Source organism: Medicago sativa, chromosome 3, assembly GCF_051527215.1.
Source record: "Medicago sativa cultivar Bolivia chromosome 3, Bolivia_mono, whole genome shotgun sequence".
In the NCBI taxonomy this organism is placed as follows: Eukaryota; Viridiplantae; Streptophyta; class Magnoliopsida; order Fabales; family Fabaceae; genus Medicago; species Medicago sativa.
The window spans coordinates 95,946,354-95,964,037 of NC_140751.1; the positions used below are offsets into that span (position 1 = coordinate 95,946,354).

At 36.1% G+C, this 17,684-nt stretch overlaps 1 protein-coding gene, 2 long non-coding RNA genes and 3 other non-coding genes across 7 annotated transcripts; 5 read left to right on the plus strand and 1 right to left on the minus strand.

The window, feature by feature from the left end:
- Positions 1 to 1,402: 1,402 nt before the first annotated feature.
- On the plus strand, positions 1,403 to 2,720 carry LOC146942380 (uncharacterized). Its single transcript, XR_015032657.1, has 2 exons — positions 1,403 to 2,028; positions 2,415 to 2,720. It is a non-coding gene; the product is annotated as an uncharacterized LOC146942380 (long non-coding RNA).
- On the plus strand, positions 1,775 to 1,880 carry LOC146942381 (U6 spliceosomal RNA). Its single transcript, XR_015033838.1, has one exon. It is a non-coding gene; the product is annotated as a U6 spliceosomal RNA (small nuclear RNA).
- Positions 2,721 to 5,221: 2,501 nt separating the features above from the next.
- On the plus strand, positions 5,222 to 5,324 carry LOC146942382 (U6 spliceosomal RNA). The gene has a single exon (XR_015033795.1). It is a non-coding gene; the product is annotated as a U6 spliceosomal RNA (small nuclear RNA).
- A 2,949-nt stretch (positions 5,325 to 8,273) lies between these two features.
- Positions 8,274 to 12,091, plus strand: LOC146942383 (uncharacterized). 2 transcript variants are annotated; one of them, XR_015032670.1, is made up of 3 exons: positions 8,363 to 8,609; positions 8,694 to 8,851; positions 8,947 to 12,091. It is a non-coding gene; the product is annotated as an uncharacterized LOC146942383 (long non-coding RNA). The 2 variants fall into 2 exon arrangements; XR_015032669.1 differs by having other exon boundaries at positions 8,274 to 8,851.
- On the plus strand, positions 8,715 to 8,817 carry LOC146942384 (U6 spliceosomal RNA). The gene has a single exon (XR_015033808.1). It is a non-coding gene; the product is annotated as a U6 spliceosomal RNA (small nuclear RNA).
- Positions 12,092 to 13,116: 1,025 nt separating the features above from the next.
- Positions 13,117 to 17,386, minus strand: PGR3 (proton gradient regulation 3). The gene has a single exon (XM_085756347.1). It carries the CDS (start codon positions 17,204 to 17,206, stop codon positions 13,730 to 13,732), a length of 3,477 nt encoding a protein of 1,158 aa, XP_085612473.1. The 5' UTR covers positions 17,207 to 17,386; the 3' UTR covers positions 13,117 to 13,729.
- Positions 17,387 to 17,684: the final 298 nt, after the last annotated feature.

The following is a 17,684-nucleotide window of genomic DNA, read 5'->3' on the forward strand; positions in this document are numbered from 1 at the left end:
GAGGTTGCAAGAATTGAAGGTCGTGTTAGGTATTGCGCGTTTAAAAAGACGGTTAAGGTTATGATAACACCGACAGACTCTATTGATGATTTGAAGACACAACTTAACACTTATTTTGAGCATCTTGGTGAAAATCAATATACATGTCACTTGTCTGCTCTAATGCCAATGATAGACCTAGGAGAAGATAGAGATGAATTCGCATGGAAAACGACAAGTTATATGCCTTGGATTATTAAAGACGATAGCGACGTCGGATTTATGTTTAGGAATATGGTGGAAAATAATGTATTATATATATATGTTCGTTCCATATGCAATTGTAATGAATGTAAGTAGGGATTTAATTTAATGATGTGTAATGAGTTGTAATGTGTTGTAATGTGTTGTTTGATTATGGACACTATGTTCCGTTTTGATGAATTTCAAACTTTTGTGTGGTTTGAACCAAATGTCGGTTTGATTTAATTATGGACAAATGTAAAAGATATTGTATTTTTCTTGTTTATGACCGAGTTTCATTGTTGTATAATTTGAATTGCCTATGGAAATGCTCTGGTGAAATTACATGTCAAAACTGGCCTAAAAACGGCTTGGTAAGGGTTAGCATTAATGCAGGACCTGCTGTCTGCATAAATGCTTTCCTCGGCAGTTAACTGCAGCCGGATTTCAAATTCCTCGGTAGTTAACTGCCGAGGGGGCAAAAACGTATTTTACCTGTGTGTCCCAACCTTCTCTAATGTGTGAACAACAATTTTCTGGAGTAAAACCTTGATGAAAGGAAAAAAGTGCTGAGTTTACAGTAACTAAAATCATGGTCAACAAAGGGTTCGTTTGTTACGGATTAAAATAAAAGTGATTTTCACATAAAATAATTTAGAGATTATATTTTAGAGATTTTGTGAAAAATCAGAATCTATTTTACGTTTGTTTACCGTAACAAAAATCACTTTTTTTAAATAAATAATCTAGTTTGTTTGGATACAACTATATAAAAGGGATTTTTTGTTACAAAATTAGTTCAATCTTTTAAATCGTATTTTCTCTCTCCTCTAAAAAAAATCTATTTTTTAAAAAGCTGCTCTTAACAGCTTCTCATTTGAAGCTGTTTTTAGATTTTTTTTAGATTCTGATTTTTTTAAAAATCTGTAACAAACGGATCCAAAACTCTTAAAAGTGATTATTTGTTTAAAAAAAGTGATTTTTTTCTTAAAAAAGCTATAACAAACGGGCTCAAAATCTATATAAAGGTAAACATAACATATTACGATGAAAATCATCTTTAGAATCGGATATACTATCCCACTAAATGAGACTAGAGACCAATATTCATAATAGGATCAACGTCAATAATCTTAGATTGAGTAAAAGTCAAGCCAACAAGTTGGGGATTGGAATAAAGCCAAAGAAGTGCCCAACATTTCATTCACTTAAGCTAACTCAATAGCAAGAATAATTTCAGCATTGAAGCAAAACAGCAAAAATCAGGTTGGACTACCATAAGCAGCACCGCATATTACACTTAATGGGGTAAACTAGAACGAGCCACATCACCTCATTGGTTTGAGTACTGTGAGGGAGAGGGAGGAACTTCTTCACTACTCAACTCAACTCACTGAGAGTGAGAGTAAGATGCATGCACCTACCTCGGTTGCTTTCAATGATTCCGGTGAATGTTGAGAAATAAATGTTATGTTTGCTTGCTATTAGTCCCACATCGCTTACATATTCTTAAGTTCTCATGTTTATATAGTCTAGACGAACAACAGGGCTTGTCCCTTCGGGGGCATCCGATAAAATTGGAACGATACAGAGAAGATTAGCATGGCCCCTGCGCGCGCAAGGATGACGGATGACACATACAATTACAATTCAGGTTTGTTCTTCTTCCTTTCTTTTTTCTGCAAATTAATTTCGTTTTCCACTCGGTGGTTCCTTATCTCGCTCTTTGATTTTTGCGTTTAGGGTTTGTTTTTGTTTTGCTGGAATCGATTTTGAAATTAAGGGTGTTTCCTCCTACTGCAACATGTATGTATACTCCTATTCCCATCGAAGTATTGTAATTCTTGTTCTGATTTGTTTGTTTGTTTGTTACAGATAGAGAATTTTATTATTTTCTGTCAGTATTATTGTCCAAGGTGAAATGCTTCACTCACCATACAACATAGCTTTTACCATAGCTCAATAGACATATGGCATATTGCTTCTTAATTAGTTTATCGCCAGTATAGTAACTCATGAATGTATGAACAAACAACCACTCAGTGAAGTTGTCGAAATAGTGTTAGTGAGTACTATGTATGTCATTCATATATAGACAATTTTTGCCCATTTTTCCAATAAAGGGAAAAGGAAAAATATTTACATGTGCAAAATGGCCTATTGTTCAAAATCTCACTACTAATCTATGTCAGTCTCACTACTGAGTGGATGATATGCAAAAACCACCATTTTATGTGCAAGGAATTGTGAGGCCACCCATTGGATGATCATATCCGAATTCTTTCTCTGCTTAACTCAGCAAGTCTTGAAATGAAGTTTGGTTCAAGTAGGACACGGGGATCACAAACCACTTCATTTCCTCTCTGATGTACACCGCAAGATAGCCCTTTGGCACATTCATGACTTTCAATGATGTTTGGCTACTGCTAAATGGTGCCCTTCTTAAAGTTGCAGGTAAACGGAAGCCCTTGCTAAATGTTTCAAAGAGCAAGCTAAAACTCTCAAATTTAAGAAAAAAGTATTTATCTTTTGATGCTTGAGTATGTGAATGACTTATGATTTCTGTGAGGGAAAGTTGTGCATTTATAGTCTTCAAGAGTTTCTTCAAATCAATTTCTTTAAGAAATTATTGTTAATGGATGAACTCCATGAGATGAGGGATCACATGGTTTTGTCTTGGATTAAATGGTTTGTCACAGGTTATAACTTGCCCAACCTTCTGCATGAAATGCCTGTTGATAACCCACTTGGAAGTCAAATGAGATGGCTAGGTTTAACTTAATGCTTAATTTATGGATACTCATATTTTTTGTAGACATGTCACATGTTCTCTTCATATTGATAACTCGGTTCAATGCCGATGTATAGCTAGCTAGCTACCAAAGATTATCTTTTTAGTGTGGACTCTAAGGTAGATAATGGTTAGTTGGCTACAAATTATAAATGTTAGGAGGCAAAAGGGAGCCTATACTGAGGGTTTGGTCAGTTGTCAGAAGATAATAGTACATGTTTGAAACCACTAAGAGGGCCACCACCGCCGGGTAAGCAAAAAACTCCCATCATGTGCCTTGGGGTAATTCCTAATCACTTTGTGCTTATTTAATTGAGGAATGGTTGTCCACTACCTCCATCATCTACGGAGTGGCACAATCACAAGAAACAAGATGCGGTGACTTGGGAAGATGAGTATTTGGATCAACATGAGTTGTTCCGAAAGCTCATGGCTATTGAAAGTGGAAACAAACCGCCAAAACCACAAAAAGAATCAAACAACGCGGCGCCTATTTTGTTGGACACTCCCGAAAAACCAAAGAAACAATTTGAAGTTATTGCGGAAGATGAGGAAGATTTTATGTCACTTGATCTTCTCCAATCACTTGGCCTTTAACGAGTGATTTTTTTGTCGGTGTTAGTCCTTTTTTTTGGTAGAAATTACACCGACGTATATTTTGGGGTCAAAATTGTAATGCCAATTTTTTGTGGCCAATATATAAGTAACATTATGTAATTGATATTGATATATATGATAATATGACTTTTATTGACTTGAAACTAGTGCAATACTTATTTATAGCTTATTAATGTTTACGCATTTGATTTATTCGTTATTACATTCCATTTAATTTTGTTCTAATCTATGATTATTTTGTTAAAGCTTTTGTCAAGTGAAACATGTCAGAGGTTGCAAGAATTGAAGGTCGTGTTAGGTATTGCGCGTTTAAAAAGACGGTTAAGGTTATGATAACACCGACAGACTCTATTGATGATTTGAAGACACAACTTAACACTTATTTTGAGCATCTTGGTGAAAATCAATATACACGTCACTTGTCTGCTCTAATGCCAATGATAGACCTAGGAGAAGATAGAGATGAATTCGCATGGAAAACGACAAGTTATATGCCTTGGATTATTAAAGACGATAGCGACGTCGGATTTATGTTTAGGAATATGGTGGAAAATAATGTATTATATATATATGTTCGTTCCATATGCAATTGTAATGAATGTAAGTAGGGATTTAATTTAATGATGTGTAATGAGTTGTAATGTGTTGTAATGTGTTGTTTGATTATGGACACTATGTTCCGTTTTGATGAATTTCAAACTTTTGTGTGGTTTGAACCAAATGTCGGTTTGATTTAATTATGGACAAATGTAAAAGATATTGTATTTTTCTTGTTTATGACCGAGTTTCATTGTTGTATAATTTGAATTGCCTATGGAAATGCTCTGGTGAAATTACATGTCAAAACTGGCCTAAAAACGGCTTGGTAAGGGTTAGCATTAATGCAGGACCTGCTGTCTGCATAAATGCTTTCCTCGGCAGTTAACTACCGAGGAATTCCTCGGCAGTTAACTGCAGCCGGATTTCAAATTCCTCGGTAGCTAACTGCCGAGGGGGCAAAAACGTATTTTACATGTGTGTCCAGCCTTCTCTAATGTGTGAACAACAATTTTCTGGAGTAAAACCTTGATGAAAGGAAAAAAGTGCAGAGTTTACGATGAAAATCATCTTTAGAATCGGATATACTATCCCACTAAATGAGACTAGAGACCAATATTCATAATAGGATCAACGTCAATAATCTTAGATTGAGTAAAAGTCAAGCCAACAAGTTGGGGATTGGAATAAAGCCAAAGATGTGCCCAACATTTCATTCACTTAAGCTAACTCAATAGCAAGAATAATTTCAGCATTGAAGCAAAACAGCAAAAATCAGGTTGGACTACCATAAGCAGCACCGCATATTACACTTAATGGGGTAAACTAGAACGAGCCACATCACCTCATTGGTTTGAGTACTGTGAGGGAGAGGGAGGAACTTCTTCACTACTCAACTCAACTCACTGAGATGCATGCACCAACCTTGGTCGCTTTCGCTTGCTTTCGGTGAATGTTGAGAAATAAGTATTATGTTTGCTTGCTATTAGTCCCACATCGCTTACATGTTATTAAGTTCTACTGTTTATATAGTCCAGGCGAACAACAGGGCTTGTCCCTTCGGGGACATCCGATAAAATTGGAACGATACAGAGAAGATTAGCATGGCCCCTGCGCAAGGATGACACGCACAAATCGAGAAATGGTCCAAATTTTTTTGCTTTTTTTTTTCCATACTACTCAATCGTTCAGGTTTGTTCTTCTTCCTTTTTTTTTTCTTTTTCTGCAAATTAATTTCGTTTTCCACTCGGTGGTTCCTTATCTCGCTCTTTGATTTTTGCGTTTAGGGTTTGTTTTTGTTTTGCTGGAATCGATTTTGAAATTAAGGGTGTTTCCTCCTACTGCAACATGTATGTATACTCCTATTCCCATCGAAGTATTGTAATTCTTGTTCTGATTTGTTTGTTTGTTTGTTACAGATAGAGAATTTTATTATTTTCTGTCAATATTATTGTCCAAGGTGAAATGCTTCACTCACCATACAACATAGCTTTTACCATAGCTCAATAGACATATGGCATATTGCTTCTTAATTAGTTTATCGCCAGTATAGTAACTCATGAATGTATGAACAAACAACCACTCAGTGAAGTTGTCGAAATAGTGTTAGTGAGTACTATGTATGTCATTCATATATAGACAATTTTTGCCCATTTTTCCAATAAAGGGAAAAGGAAAAATATTTACATGTGCAAAATGGCCTATTGTTCAAAATCTCACTACTAATCTATGTCAGTCTCACTACTGAGTGGATGATATGCAAAAACCACCATTTTATGTGCAAGGAATTGTGAGGCCACCCATTGGATGATCATATCCGAATTCTTTCTCTGCTTAACTCAGCAAGTCTTGAAATGAAGTTTGGTTCAAGTAGGACACGGGGATCACAAACCACTTCATTTCCTCTCTGATGTACACCGCAAGATAGCCCTTTGGCACATTCATGACTTTCAATGATGTTTGGCTACTGCTAAATGGTGCCCTTCTTAAAGCTGCAGGTAAACGGAAGCCCTTGCTAAATGTTTCAAAGAGCAAGCTAAAACTCTCAAATTTAAGAAAAAAGTATTTATCTTTTGATGCTTGAGTATGTGAATGACTTATGATTTCTGTGAGGGAAAGTTGTGCATTTATAGTCTTCAAGAGTTTCTTCAAATCAATTTCTTTAAGAAATTATTGTTAATGGATGAACTCCATGAGATGAGGGATCACATGGTTTTGTCTTGGATTAAATGGTTTGTCACAGGTTATAACTTGCCCAACCTTCTGCATGAAATGCCTGTTGATAACCCACTTGGAAGTCAAATGAGATGGCTAGGTTTAACTTAATGCTTAATTTATGGATACTCATATTTTTTGTAGACATGTCACATGTTCTCTTCATATTGATAACTCGGTTCAATGCCGATGTATAGCTAGCTAGCTACCAAAGATTATCTTTTTAGTGTGGACTCTAAGGTAGATAATGGTTAGTTGGCTACAAATTATAAATGTTAGGAGGCAAAAGGGAGCCTATACTGAGGGTTTGGTCAGTTGTCAGAAGATAATAGTACATGTTTGAAACCACTAAGAGGGCCACCACCGCCGGGTAAGCAAAAAACTCCCATCATGTGCCTTGGGGTAATTCCTAATCACTTTGTGCTTATTTAATTGAGGAATGGTTGTCCACTACCTCCATCATCTACGGAGTGGCACAATTAATCACAAGAAACAAGATGCGGTGACTTGGGAAGATGAGTATTTGGATCAACATGAGTTGTTCCGAAAGCTCATGGCTATTGAAAGTGGAAACAAACCGCCAAAACCACAAAAAGAATCAAACAACGCGGCGCCTATTTTGTTGGACACTCCCGAAAAACCAAAGAAACAATTTGAAGTTATTGCGGAAGATGAGGAAGATTTTATGTCACTTGATCTTCTCCAATCACTTGGCCTTTAACGAGTGATTTTTTTGTCGGTGTTAGTCCTTTTTTTTGGTAGAAATTACACCGACGTATATTTTGGGGTCAAAATTGTAATGCCAATTTTTTGTGGCCAATATATAAGTAACATTATGTAATTGATATTGATATATATGATAATATGACTTTTATTGACTTGAAACTAGTGCAATACTTATTTATAGCTTATTAATGTTTACGCATTTGATTTATTCGTTATTACATTCCATTTAATTTTGTTCTAATCTATGATTATTTTGTTAAAGCTTTTGTCAAGTGAAACATGTCAGAGGTTGCAAGAATTGAAGGTCGTGTTAGGTATTGCGCGTTTAAAAAGACGGTTAAGGTTATGATAACACCGACAGACTCTATTGATGATTTGAAGACACAACTTAACACTTATTTTGAGCATCTTGGTGAAAATCAATATACACGTCACTTGTCTGCTCTAATGCCAATGATAGACCTAGGAGAAGATAGAGATGAATTCGCATGGAAAACGACAAGTTATATGCCTTGGATTATTAAAGACGATAGCGACGTCGGATTTATGTTTAGGAATATGGTGGAAAATAATGTATTATATATATATGTTCGTTCCATATGCAATTGTAATGAATGTAAGTAGGGATTTAATTTAATGATGTGTAATGAGTTGTAATGTGTTGTAATGTGTTGTTTGATTATGGACACTATGTTCCGTTTTGATGAATTTCAAACTTTTGTGTGGTTTGAACCAAATGTCGGTTTGATTTAATTATGGACAAATGTAAAAGATATTGTATTTTTCTTGTTTATGACCGAGTTTCATTGTTGTATAATTTGAATTGCCTATGGAAATGCTCTGGTGAAATTACATGTCAAAACTGGCCTAAAAACGGCTTGGTAAGGGTTAGCATTAATGCAGGACCTGCTGTCTGCATAAATGCTTTCCTCGGCAGTTAACTACCGAGGAATTCCTCGGCAGTTAACTGCAGCCGGATTTCAAATTCCTCGGTAGTTAACTGCCGAGGGGGCAAAAACGTATTTTACATGTGTGTCCAGCCTTCTCTAATGTGTGAACAACAATTTTCTGGAGTAAAACCTTGATGAAAGGAAAAAAGTGCAGAGTTTACGATGAAAATCATCTTTAGAATCGGATATACTATCCCACTAAATGAGACTAGAGACCAATATTCATAATAGGATCAACGTCAATAATCTTAGATTGAGTAAAAGTCAAGCCAACAAGTTGGGGATTGGAATAAAGCCAAAGATGTGCCCAACATTTCATTCACTTAAGCTAACTCAATAGCAAGAATAATTTCAGCATTGAAGCAAAACAGCAAAAATCAGGTTGGACTACCATAAGCAGCACCGCATATTACACTTAATGGGGTAAACTAGAACGAGCCACATCACCTCATTGGTTTGAGTACTGTGAGGGAGAGGGAGGAACTTCTTCACTACTCAACTCAACTCACTGAGATGCATGCACCAACCTTGGTCGCTTTCGCTTGCTTCCGGTGAATGTTGAGAAATAAGTATTATGTTTGCTTGCTATTAGTCCCACATCGCTTACATGTTATTAAGTTCTACTGTTTATATAGTCCAGGCGAACAACAGGGCTTGTCCCTTCGGGGACATCCGATAAAATTGGAACGATACAGAGAAGATTAGCATGGCCCCTGCGCAAGGATGACACGCACAAATCGAGAAATGGTCCAAATTTTTTTGCTTTTTTTTTCCATACTACTCAATCGTTCAGGTTTGTTCTTCTTCCTTTTTTTTTTCTTTTTCTGCAAATTAATTTCGTTTTCCACTCGGTGGTTCCTTATCTCGCTCTTTGATTTTTGCGTTTAGGGTTTGTTTTTGTTTTGCTGGAATCGATTTTGAAATTAAGGGTGTTTCCTCCTACTGCAACATGTATGTATACTCCTATTCCCATCGAAGTATTGTAATTCTTGTTCTGATTTGTTTGTTTGTTTGTTACAGATAGAGAATTTTATTATTTTCTGTCAGTATTATTGTCCAAGGTGAAATGCTTCACTCACCATACAACATAGCTTTTACCATAGCTCAATAGACATATGGCATATTGCTTCTTAATTAGTTTATCGCCAGTATAGTAACTCATAAATGTATGAACAAACAACCACTCAGTGAAGTTGTCGAAATAGTGTTAGTGAGTACTATGTATGTCATTCATATATAGACAATTTTTGCCCATTTTTCCAATAAAGGGAAAAGGAAAAATATTTACATGTGCAAAATGGCCTATTGTTCAAAATCTCACTACTAATCTATGTCAGTCTCACTACTGAGTGGATGATATGCAAAAACCACCATTTTATGTGCAAGGAATTGTGAGGCCACCCATTGGATGATCATATCCGAATTATATTTGTATTGTTATTAGTTAATCATTATATTCTTAATTTCAACAGTCCTGTATATTTTGTTTGAAATAATTGCAGTCTTTCGAAGAAAGTCTAGCAACAGCTGCTTTGGCACGATTATGAGGTGGACTATAGCCCAAAATTTTAACTTGTGCTAATAAAGGTTGTTCAGTGATTTGTTTTCTGCATATAAGAACAATTAGCTAATAGAACCTCTACTCATGAAACTCTGTTGACAATCGAGGGGAAGGAGTTGTATTTTAACGTTTCATATTTGTTTTTTGGTTTCCTCTAGTTTGAGAACTTATCGCTGCTTTTAAGTATCAGACTATTTCAAGTTCTCGATTTAAAAGCGATAAGATAAACAGTCATGAATAAAAGGCCAAGAGGAAACATCAGGCTAAGCAAGAGATTATGGCCTAGTTTGGATGAGTTTCTAGCTTTTGGGAGCTTTCCAGTTTCCAATTGAGACGACTACTTGATTCTTAGCTAACAAAAGTACCTTTAAATGATATTAAATTGAATGCCTTTTAAATTCATTAAATGTTAAATATTTTTTGTTTAGTATTTTTCTACTTTCTGTGTCCAATTATGAAAGACTTTTCATAATTGGGTCAATAAGTGGTAAACCTGAAATATATTATTTGATGGGTTTAGCTTCTGTTTAAGGCTCTTATTAGTTGTGTCTATAATATTAATTACTATATGATCTGTTTAGACTCTGTTTAGTCATGGAATTCATCCCCTGAAATAGGCATGGCAACAAAACCCAGACCCGTGGTTACCCACCCGAACCAAACCCAATTTGACGGGTTTTCCCCGTTTTGACTGGGTTTGGGTATGGGTATGGGTTTTCCCCGATTTCAAAACACGGGTATGGGACGGGTAACGGGTATATAGGTACCCACCCCGAACCCATACCCAAACCCGTCCCAAATGTAAAAAATTACTTTATGTTGATATATCATGTTATTTTGTTTGATAATTGTGATGTTATTAAAAACTAGCATTGATATTTAAAGGATCAACTAAATCATTCCATCTAACAATGTTAAAGTGAGTGTATTGTTGGATAATATATTACAACGTTGCTCTTGGGGATGCACAAAAAACTTCTATTTTTTATTAAAATAAATTATTCAATGCGGGGACGGGGATGGGGCGGGGATACCCGAACCCGTCGGGGACGGGTATGGGATTCAATTTCTCGTCCCCGTTGGGTATGGGTAGGGTAACGGGTAAGTATTTGAGAATCGGGTATGGGGACGGGGAAGGTAAAACCCGTCCCCACCCCGCCCCATTGCCATGCCTACCCTGAAACATATGAGATGAAAGTATATTTTTAATTTAAGAGAGGATAACGGAGGCAGGGAGCTTATGACAATCTTTTGAATAAGAAAATACATTAGATACACTTTTATGAATAGTGGAGGCTTCTAGGAACTTAGAGTAAAGGGTTGCCAGCTTGCCGCTAATTTTGTGCTTTCTTACAGAGAGGGATTAAGTTAAGTCATTGCAATGACATGGTTCTTAGCTTATGTGCTCGGCCTAGATGAAGATAGATGAAGTTCGAGAAAGTTTATCGACCTTAGAGAGACTGCTTCTTAGTTTCTCTTTTCCAAGGATTCACTTGTTTAGTAATTCATCAATAGAAACACAGAGGAGCCAGTTGAGTTGTTGAAACATTTTGTCGTTATTATGATTAGACAAAAATTATGGAGAGGGAATTAATTTGTTACATAGCATGTCATTCAGATGGACACGTGTCACCCATTCCCAATAAAGGGAAAAGGAAAAAAATATTTACAAGTGTAGAGTAATAAAATACGCTTATATTGTACAAAATATCACTACTAATCTATGTCAGTCTCTTGCAGTTTTAGATTTATAGCCCATTGAAGCTAACAGTAATGTGCAAGAAAACATCTTCTGTTCTGTGCAAGGAATTGTGAGGCCACCCGTTGGATGATCGTATCCAAATTCTTCCTCCACTTGACTCAACAAGTCTTGAAATGAGGCTTTGTTCAAGTATGGCATGGGGATTACAAACCGCTTCATCTCCTCTCCGACGTACAATGCAAGATATCCCTTTGGCACATCTGCTACTTTTGATGATGTTTGGCTAACGCTAAAGGAAGCCCGCCTAATGGACAGGTAAACAGAAGCCCATTTCAAATGTTTCAAAGAACAAGATAAAGCTCTCAAATGTGTCTCAGTTTTGATGCTTGAGTTGAGTAAGCGGATGACTTTTGATGGTTGTGAAGGAAGATACTGTATTTGTAGACTTAATGAGCTTCTTGAAATCTATTTTGTTGAGAAATGGTTGTTAAATGATGGGGGTCCTTGAGTTGAGATGAGAGATCACGTGGTATTGTCGTTGGATATCTCTCTTTCATAGATCAGTAAGCACCTTCTGAACGAAAGTCCGGTAGATTACTCACTTGGAAGTCAAATAAGGTGGAAAGGTTAAAATTAATATTTGGTGGTGTAGTGGTAAAAATTGACTTTGATAAAAATAGATAGATTGAATGTAAAATCATTTCTATTTAGATACATTCTCGTAAAATTGATTTTTATGAATTAATATATATGGATATTTTAGATATTAATTGTTTTTCGTTAAAAAAAATTTTGTTTTTAGACGAATCGGCAAACATCATCCGAAACTCATACACAATTGTGAGGTCCTGAGTTCGAATTGGGCGAATGAGTCCAATCTAGTATTATTGATATTGTCAATTGAGTACGAACATGTATATAAAATGAATTTTTAGTATGTAATTTACCAAAATGAGTTTTAACATTTAAAAAATTACAAAAGAATTGAATCAATTGATGCAACATCAACGTTAAGTTACAAATAATTGCTTCAACTTAGAATTGATTCTGAAATTAAAATTGTTTCTCATTATAGAAACCAAACATCATGAAAATCATGTCAAAACATGTTTGCCTATTGTAAACTCAAGTTGTAGAGTTTGATAGCTGAACCAAGTCTTTATAAAATAAAATAAAAATGGAGGAAACCTATTTATTTTGAGACGCATGTTAAACAAGTTATTGATGTATAGTCTGGTGAGGCACATCTATCAAGAGGATCCACTGTAGAACTCGCCTTTATCATACATATATCTCCCTTCATATACATTAAACTTGATTAACCTGTAGTGCCTAGCAAATAGACAAATAATTTATAATTATGAAGAACTGAGTTTTGTTTTTGTTGAATTACAGTGAGTAAAGTTATTATCAAGGACAGAGATTAACAACAATCTGACCTTTTTTTAAGGGAACGAAACCAATATGTCAAGAAACATACGAACAACAATACAAATATAATGATTAACTAATAACAAAGATACTCTACCTAAATTATGAACAACTGTATCTTTTTGCAAATGAATAAAAATACCATACAGCCAACATTTTAGATAAAAAGTACCGACACTGCCAATATGCTACCATTTTAGATCATCACAGTGAGCAAAACAGCTATACTAACCACCCTCATTCAGTTAGATTCCAATTATTCCAGGCATTCAAGCTCAAATTGATGACATTTCATTTATACCAAGACATAAAACAGCTATTCAGACAAGACAAACCACCCTCAAATAAATCTCTATTTAAACGATGTCATCATAATTCAAAATTGTATAGAATAGGTTACACGTGAACATGACACAACAGTATCGAAATTTCAAAATCCTTACACAAACTTCCTTCATCCTCTAATAACTATAGTAGATTAACCCAAACTGTTGCTTGCTATAACTAATCAATTTAGTCTGAGGAGTATACGAGACTTGTGAACCAAAAGCATGCATAGAATCCAATAGTACCGGTTACCGCAAAAAATGCATAAGAAGCTATAAGCATGTATCCAAAGTAAAATATAACTGACACCAACTGTGTGATTTCAAGCTTGGTAAAGAAGTAGAATGTTGCATAAAGAAAGGGGTACCACAAGTAATCCTCACTGCACAACTGGAAGTAGCAGAGCACAATGGTTATTTCAGCACAAGTGACAACAAGGATGATGAACACCAAAAAAAGGAATCTAAAGATGTAGTAAAACAGATTGAGGCAGGGATAAAGAAAAGCTCAATGAAAACGGCTCCAAATGGATTATGTACCAGGCCTGCTCAGGGATCTGCCTTTACAATTTACTTTCATGCCACCCTTTGAGACCAGAAACTTACACAGCAAATGCTTACATATACACTGACATGCGATAATAGTAAATATCAACATTTATTAGGCAGTTGTGCAAATGTTTCCGTGTTGGGGCTACAACCGACAACCATCATCTTTTTGAAGACAGAGAAGGCTTGATCTTTATTGCCTGACAAACTATGACCGCGAATGAGAGCATTATAAGTGAAAACACTCGGTTCAAGACCCGCAAGTTGTAGTTCCTCATACATCTTTACAGCGAGGTCTACCTTTCCAGCAATTCCAAGATGTAAAATCAATGCATTGTAAGTATAAAGATCAGGAGAAATTCCTCTATTCTTCATTTCACTAAAGAGAGAAAGAGCTTCGTCCAATCTACGTGATTTTCCAAGCCCATTGATAATAAAATTGTACGAAACCGTATCAGGATCAAGCCCAGTCAACTTTAGTTCCTCAAAATACTGAACAGCTTCATCAATTCTACCAGTTATGCACAGACATTCTACAAGAATGGTGTAAGACTTCAAATCTGGCCTGATTCCTTCTTTAACCATCTTTTTGAACAACTCACAAGCAAAATCAATTTCACCTGATTTCCCGAATCCGTTGATAAGAATATTGTAAATAACACTGTTGGGCTGGCATCCATAATCTAACATCTCCTCGAAAATTTTCATTGCTTGCTCGGATCTTCCAGCTTTTAAAAGACCATCTATAAGAGGACCATATGTACAAGGAGTGGGAGAGAAATCACCACTCATGAGTTCATAATATAAATCCAAAGCTTTATTCAAATTATTAGATTTCACAAGCGCGGAGATGATAATGTTATGGCTTATAGCATTTGGCTCGCATCCTCTAGAACGCATCTCACTGTACAGATCATAAAGTTCATTGATCCTCTTGGATTTACCGTGAGCATCAAGCAACAAATTGTAAGTAAAATTGTTAGGATGAGTACCTGCACTCTTCATATCCTCAAAAAGTTCTAGAGCCTTCTCAGTGAAATTAGATCCAAGAAGTCCATCCATCAGGCAATTGTATGATTCTAGGGTTGGGTGAATTCCCAAGTTTTTGGTGAATTTGTCAAATACATTTTGAGCATCGAGGGCCTTTTTCCGCTTGCACAGGACTTTAATTAGAGGTAACATTACATGATCATCTTGGCAAACAGAATTGCATACCAATATTTCAGCAAATGAAATGGCTTCTTCAATTTCTGCTTCGGTTAAAATACATTCTATTAGTTCACCCCAGAATTGTGAATTTGTCTGTAAACCTGCCTGGTGTACAAATTCCATTACAACCTTGATTGCATCCTCAACCCTTCCATGCCTTACAACACCGGGAATGAGTGTGCACAAAGTTACATAATCAGGCGAAAGAAATTTCTTCATCTGATGGAAAAACCAGAACGCGTAATCAATTCTTCCTTCTCTTATTAAACCATAGATGATAGTGTTGTATGTCAGAACATCAGGATTACAGTTCATCATTGTCATTCTACAAAACATCTTCAAAGCCAAATCAACTGCATCATTCTTGGAAAGACAATCGAGGAGCGAGTTAAAAGTTATTGTATTTGGAGGGCATCCAGACTCTGTCATACTCCCAAATAATTCAAGGGCCTTCAGGATTTTTCCCTCTTTCCCGAGACCAGTAAGTAAAATGTTGTATGTCACAACCGTAGGAGCTAGCTTCAAATTCTTCAGTCTCCCAAACATCTTCCACGCCGCATCAACTCGGCCAGCTTTGTAAAGTGTGTCGATTAAAGAATTGATTATCATTACATCTGGTTCACACCCCTTGCTTATCATCTCAGACAAAAGTTGTGTGGCTTTGTCTATTTGCCCCGCTTTGCTATAGCACTTCATCAACATGTTATAGGTTACTGAATCCGGCGAAAGGCCACACTTGTGAAGATCATTGAATATATCTTCAGCTTCACTGATCCTACCCGTCTCTGCAAGAGTATATAAAGACGCATTACACGCTGCTATGCTAGGCATAATTCCTCTCTTTTTCATTGTTTCAAAGGTGTCAATAGCTTTTGCAGGATCACCAGATTTTCCATAATAATCAATGAAAAGAACATAAGAAAAAGCGGTTGGTTTAACGCCCGAAGATTCCATATTTTCAAGAAGTTCTAATGCCTCATCCAATCTTCTTGCCTTCAAAAGTCCACAGATCAATGTGTTATAAGTATGAAGATTTGGAAAAATGCCTTTCGTTGTCATCACGTTTAACATATCAAACGCCCGATCAACATCCCCGGATTTGCATAAAGCCTCAATAAGTATAGTGTAGGTAACAACATCGGGAGCATAACCATCTACCTCCATCTCATTCCAGAATCTTTTCACTGTTTCCAAGTCCCCAACTTTACCAAACTTGTCCATCAATGTAATGTATGTTACACGATCCGGACTGTGACTACTAGCTCTCATCTTTACATATAATTCCTCAGCCTTGTCAAGTTTTCCTGCAGCACAAAGAGCATCGATCAGAACCGTATAAGTGATAACATCAGGCCCACATCCTTCATCGTCCATTTCCTTGAAAATCCCCCACGCATTGTCAATTCTCCCCGCCCTCCCAAGCGCTCTAATACATATTGTATACGTGTAAATATTCGGCCTCAAACCAATACTCTTCATTTCTTCCAACAAATTCATAATGTTCCCGGTGTCCCTTCTCCTTCCAAATGCAACCATTAACGCCGAGTATGTCTTCATGCTAGGCTTCAACCCTTCTGAGATCATTCTTTTGTAAACCTTCAAAGCCTCGTTACAAAAACCAGGTAACAGTAAATGAATCAACCCATTATATGAATATGCATTCAAAATAAACCCAACTTCCCTCATCTTTCTAAGCGCAAAAGGCGCTCTTCCAATCCCGCCTTTAATCGAAAGAGCCTTGAAAATAGTCATGTATGTAGTCAAATTCCTGTAAATAACTTTCTTTTGCATCAAATCAAACACAAAAACCATATCCTCAATTCTCCTTTGTTCTCTCAAAATATCTAGCATGTAATTGCATGCATCAGTGGTATGCACAAAATTAGTCAACTGAGAAACTATCTTAAAGTATGAAAAAGCAGAATTTGGATCTGAAATAGACTTCAAAATGGTCATAACTTCTTCTTCAGACACGCTAGTTTTGTTCTTCTTCTTCTTGCCATTATTTGCAACAACCAAATCATTGTCATGGTTACATCTAGTCATAGACCTAAATGCACGATGACCCACATGTGTTGTTCCATGTTTCTTCAAATTTAAGAATGACCCATTTGATAAAGTTTTGATTTTGACAAAATTGGTTGGTCCTCCATGATTGGTGAGAACATAGAAATGAGTATCAGTCAAAGTATAGCAGAATGACATACCGTTGTTACAACATGTGGTTGTTGAGGAGCAGAGAAGCAAGACTGTCATAGAAGAGCAAAAATTATGAGAGTGTTTGTGGATTAACCTGTCTCCCACAAATTTTGAAGTTTTCAGTTTTGGATTTTGTTTGATACCCGCTCTGAGTGCTTGAGGTGCCACCATCACGTTATCGCTAACTATTTTTTATTTTTATTTTACTCTATTTTGGTCAAATCTTTTAAAATTAGGAATTACTATCAAACAAAAATTACGTCTGTTATCGTGAGCTTAACTCAGTTGGTATAAACAATGCATAAAATATGTAAGAGTCGGGGTTCGAACCTCGACCACTACAAAAAAAAAAAAAAATTACGTCTCACCACCACCAAAAAATAAAAAATTAGGTCTTCTTAAATTAAAAAGAGTTAAGTTTTTCTTTAATGCCATTTTTTTTTGTGTTCACCCATCCCACCGGTTTGTAGATAAAACGTCATGTAATCCGTCAGAGTTCGCTGTGAGGTAAATATTAACATGACAACAATTGTTCGACCTATCAATCGAACTCGGGTTCTTCTGAACAATGTTAGAATTTATCATAGAGGATAAAAACTCAATGCTCTGGCAATAGTTTTTCATTGTCTTATTTGTTTGAACTAAAAAT

What these genes read in the sequence shown, in the direction of transcription:
- PGR3 (XM_085756347.1), bottom strand. Translation starts at nt 17,206, where the DNA reads ATGGTGGCACCTCAAGCACTCAGAGCGGGTATCAAACAAAATCCAAAA.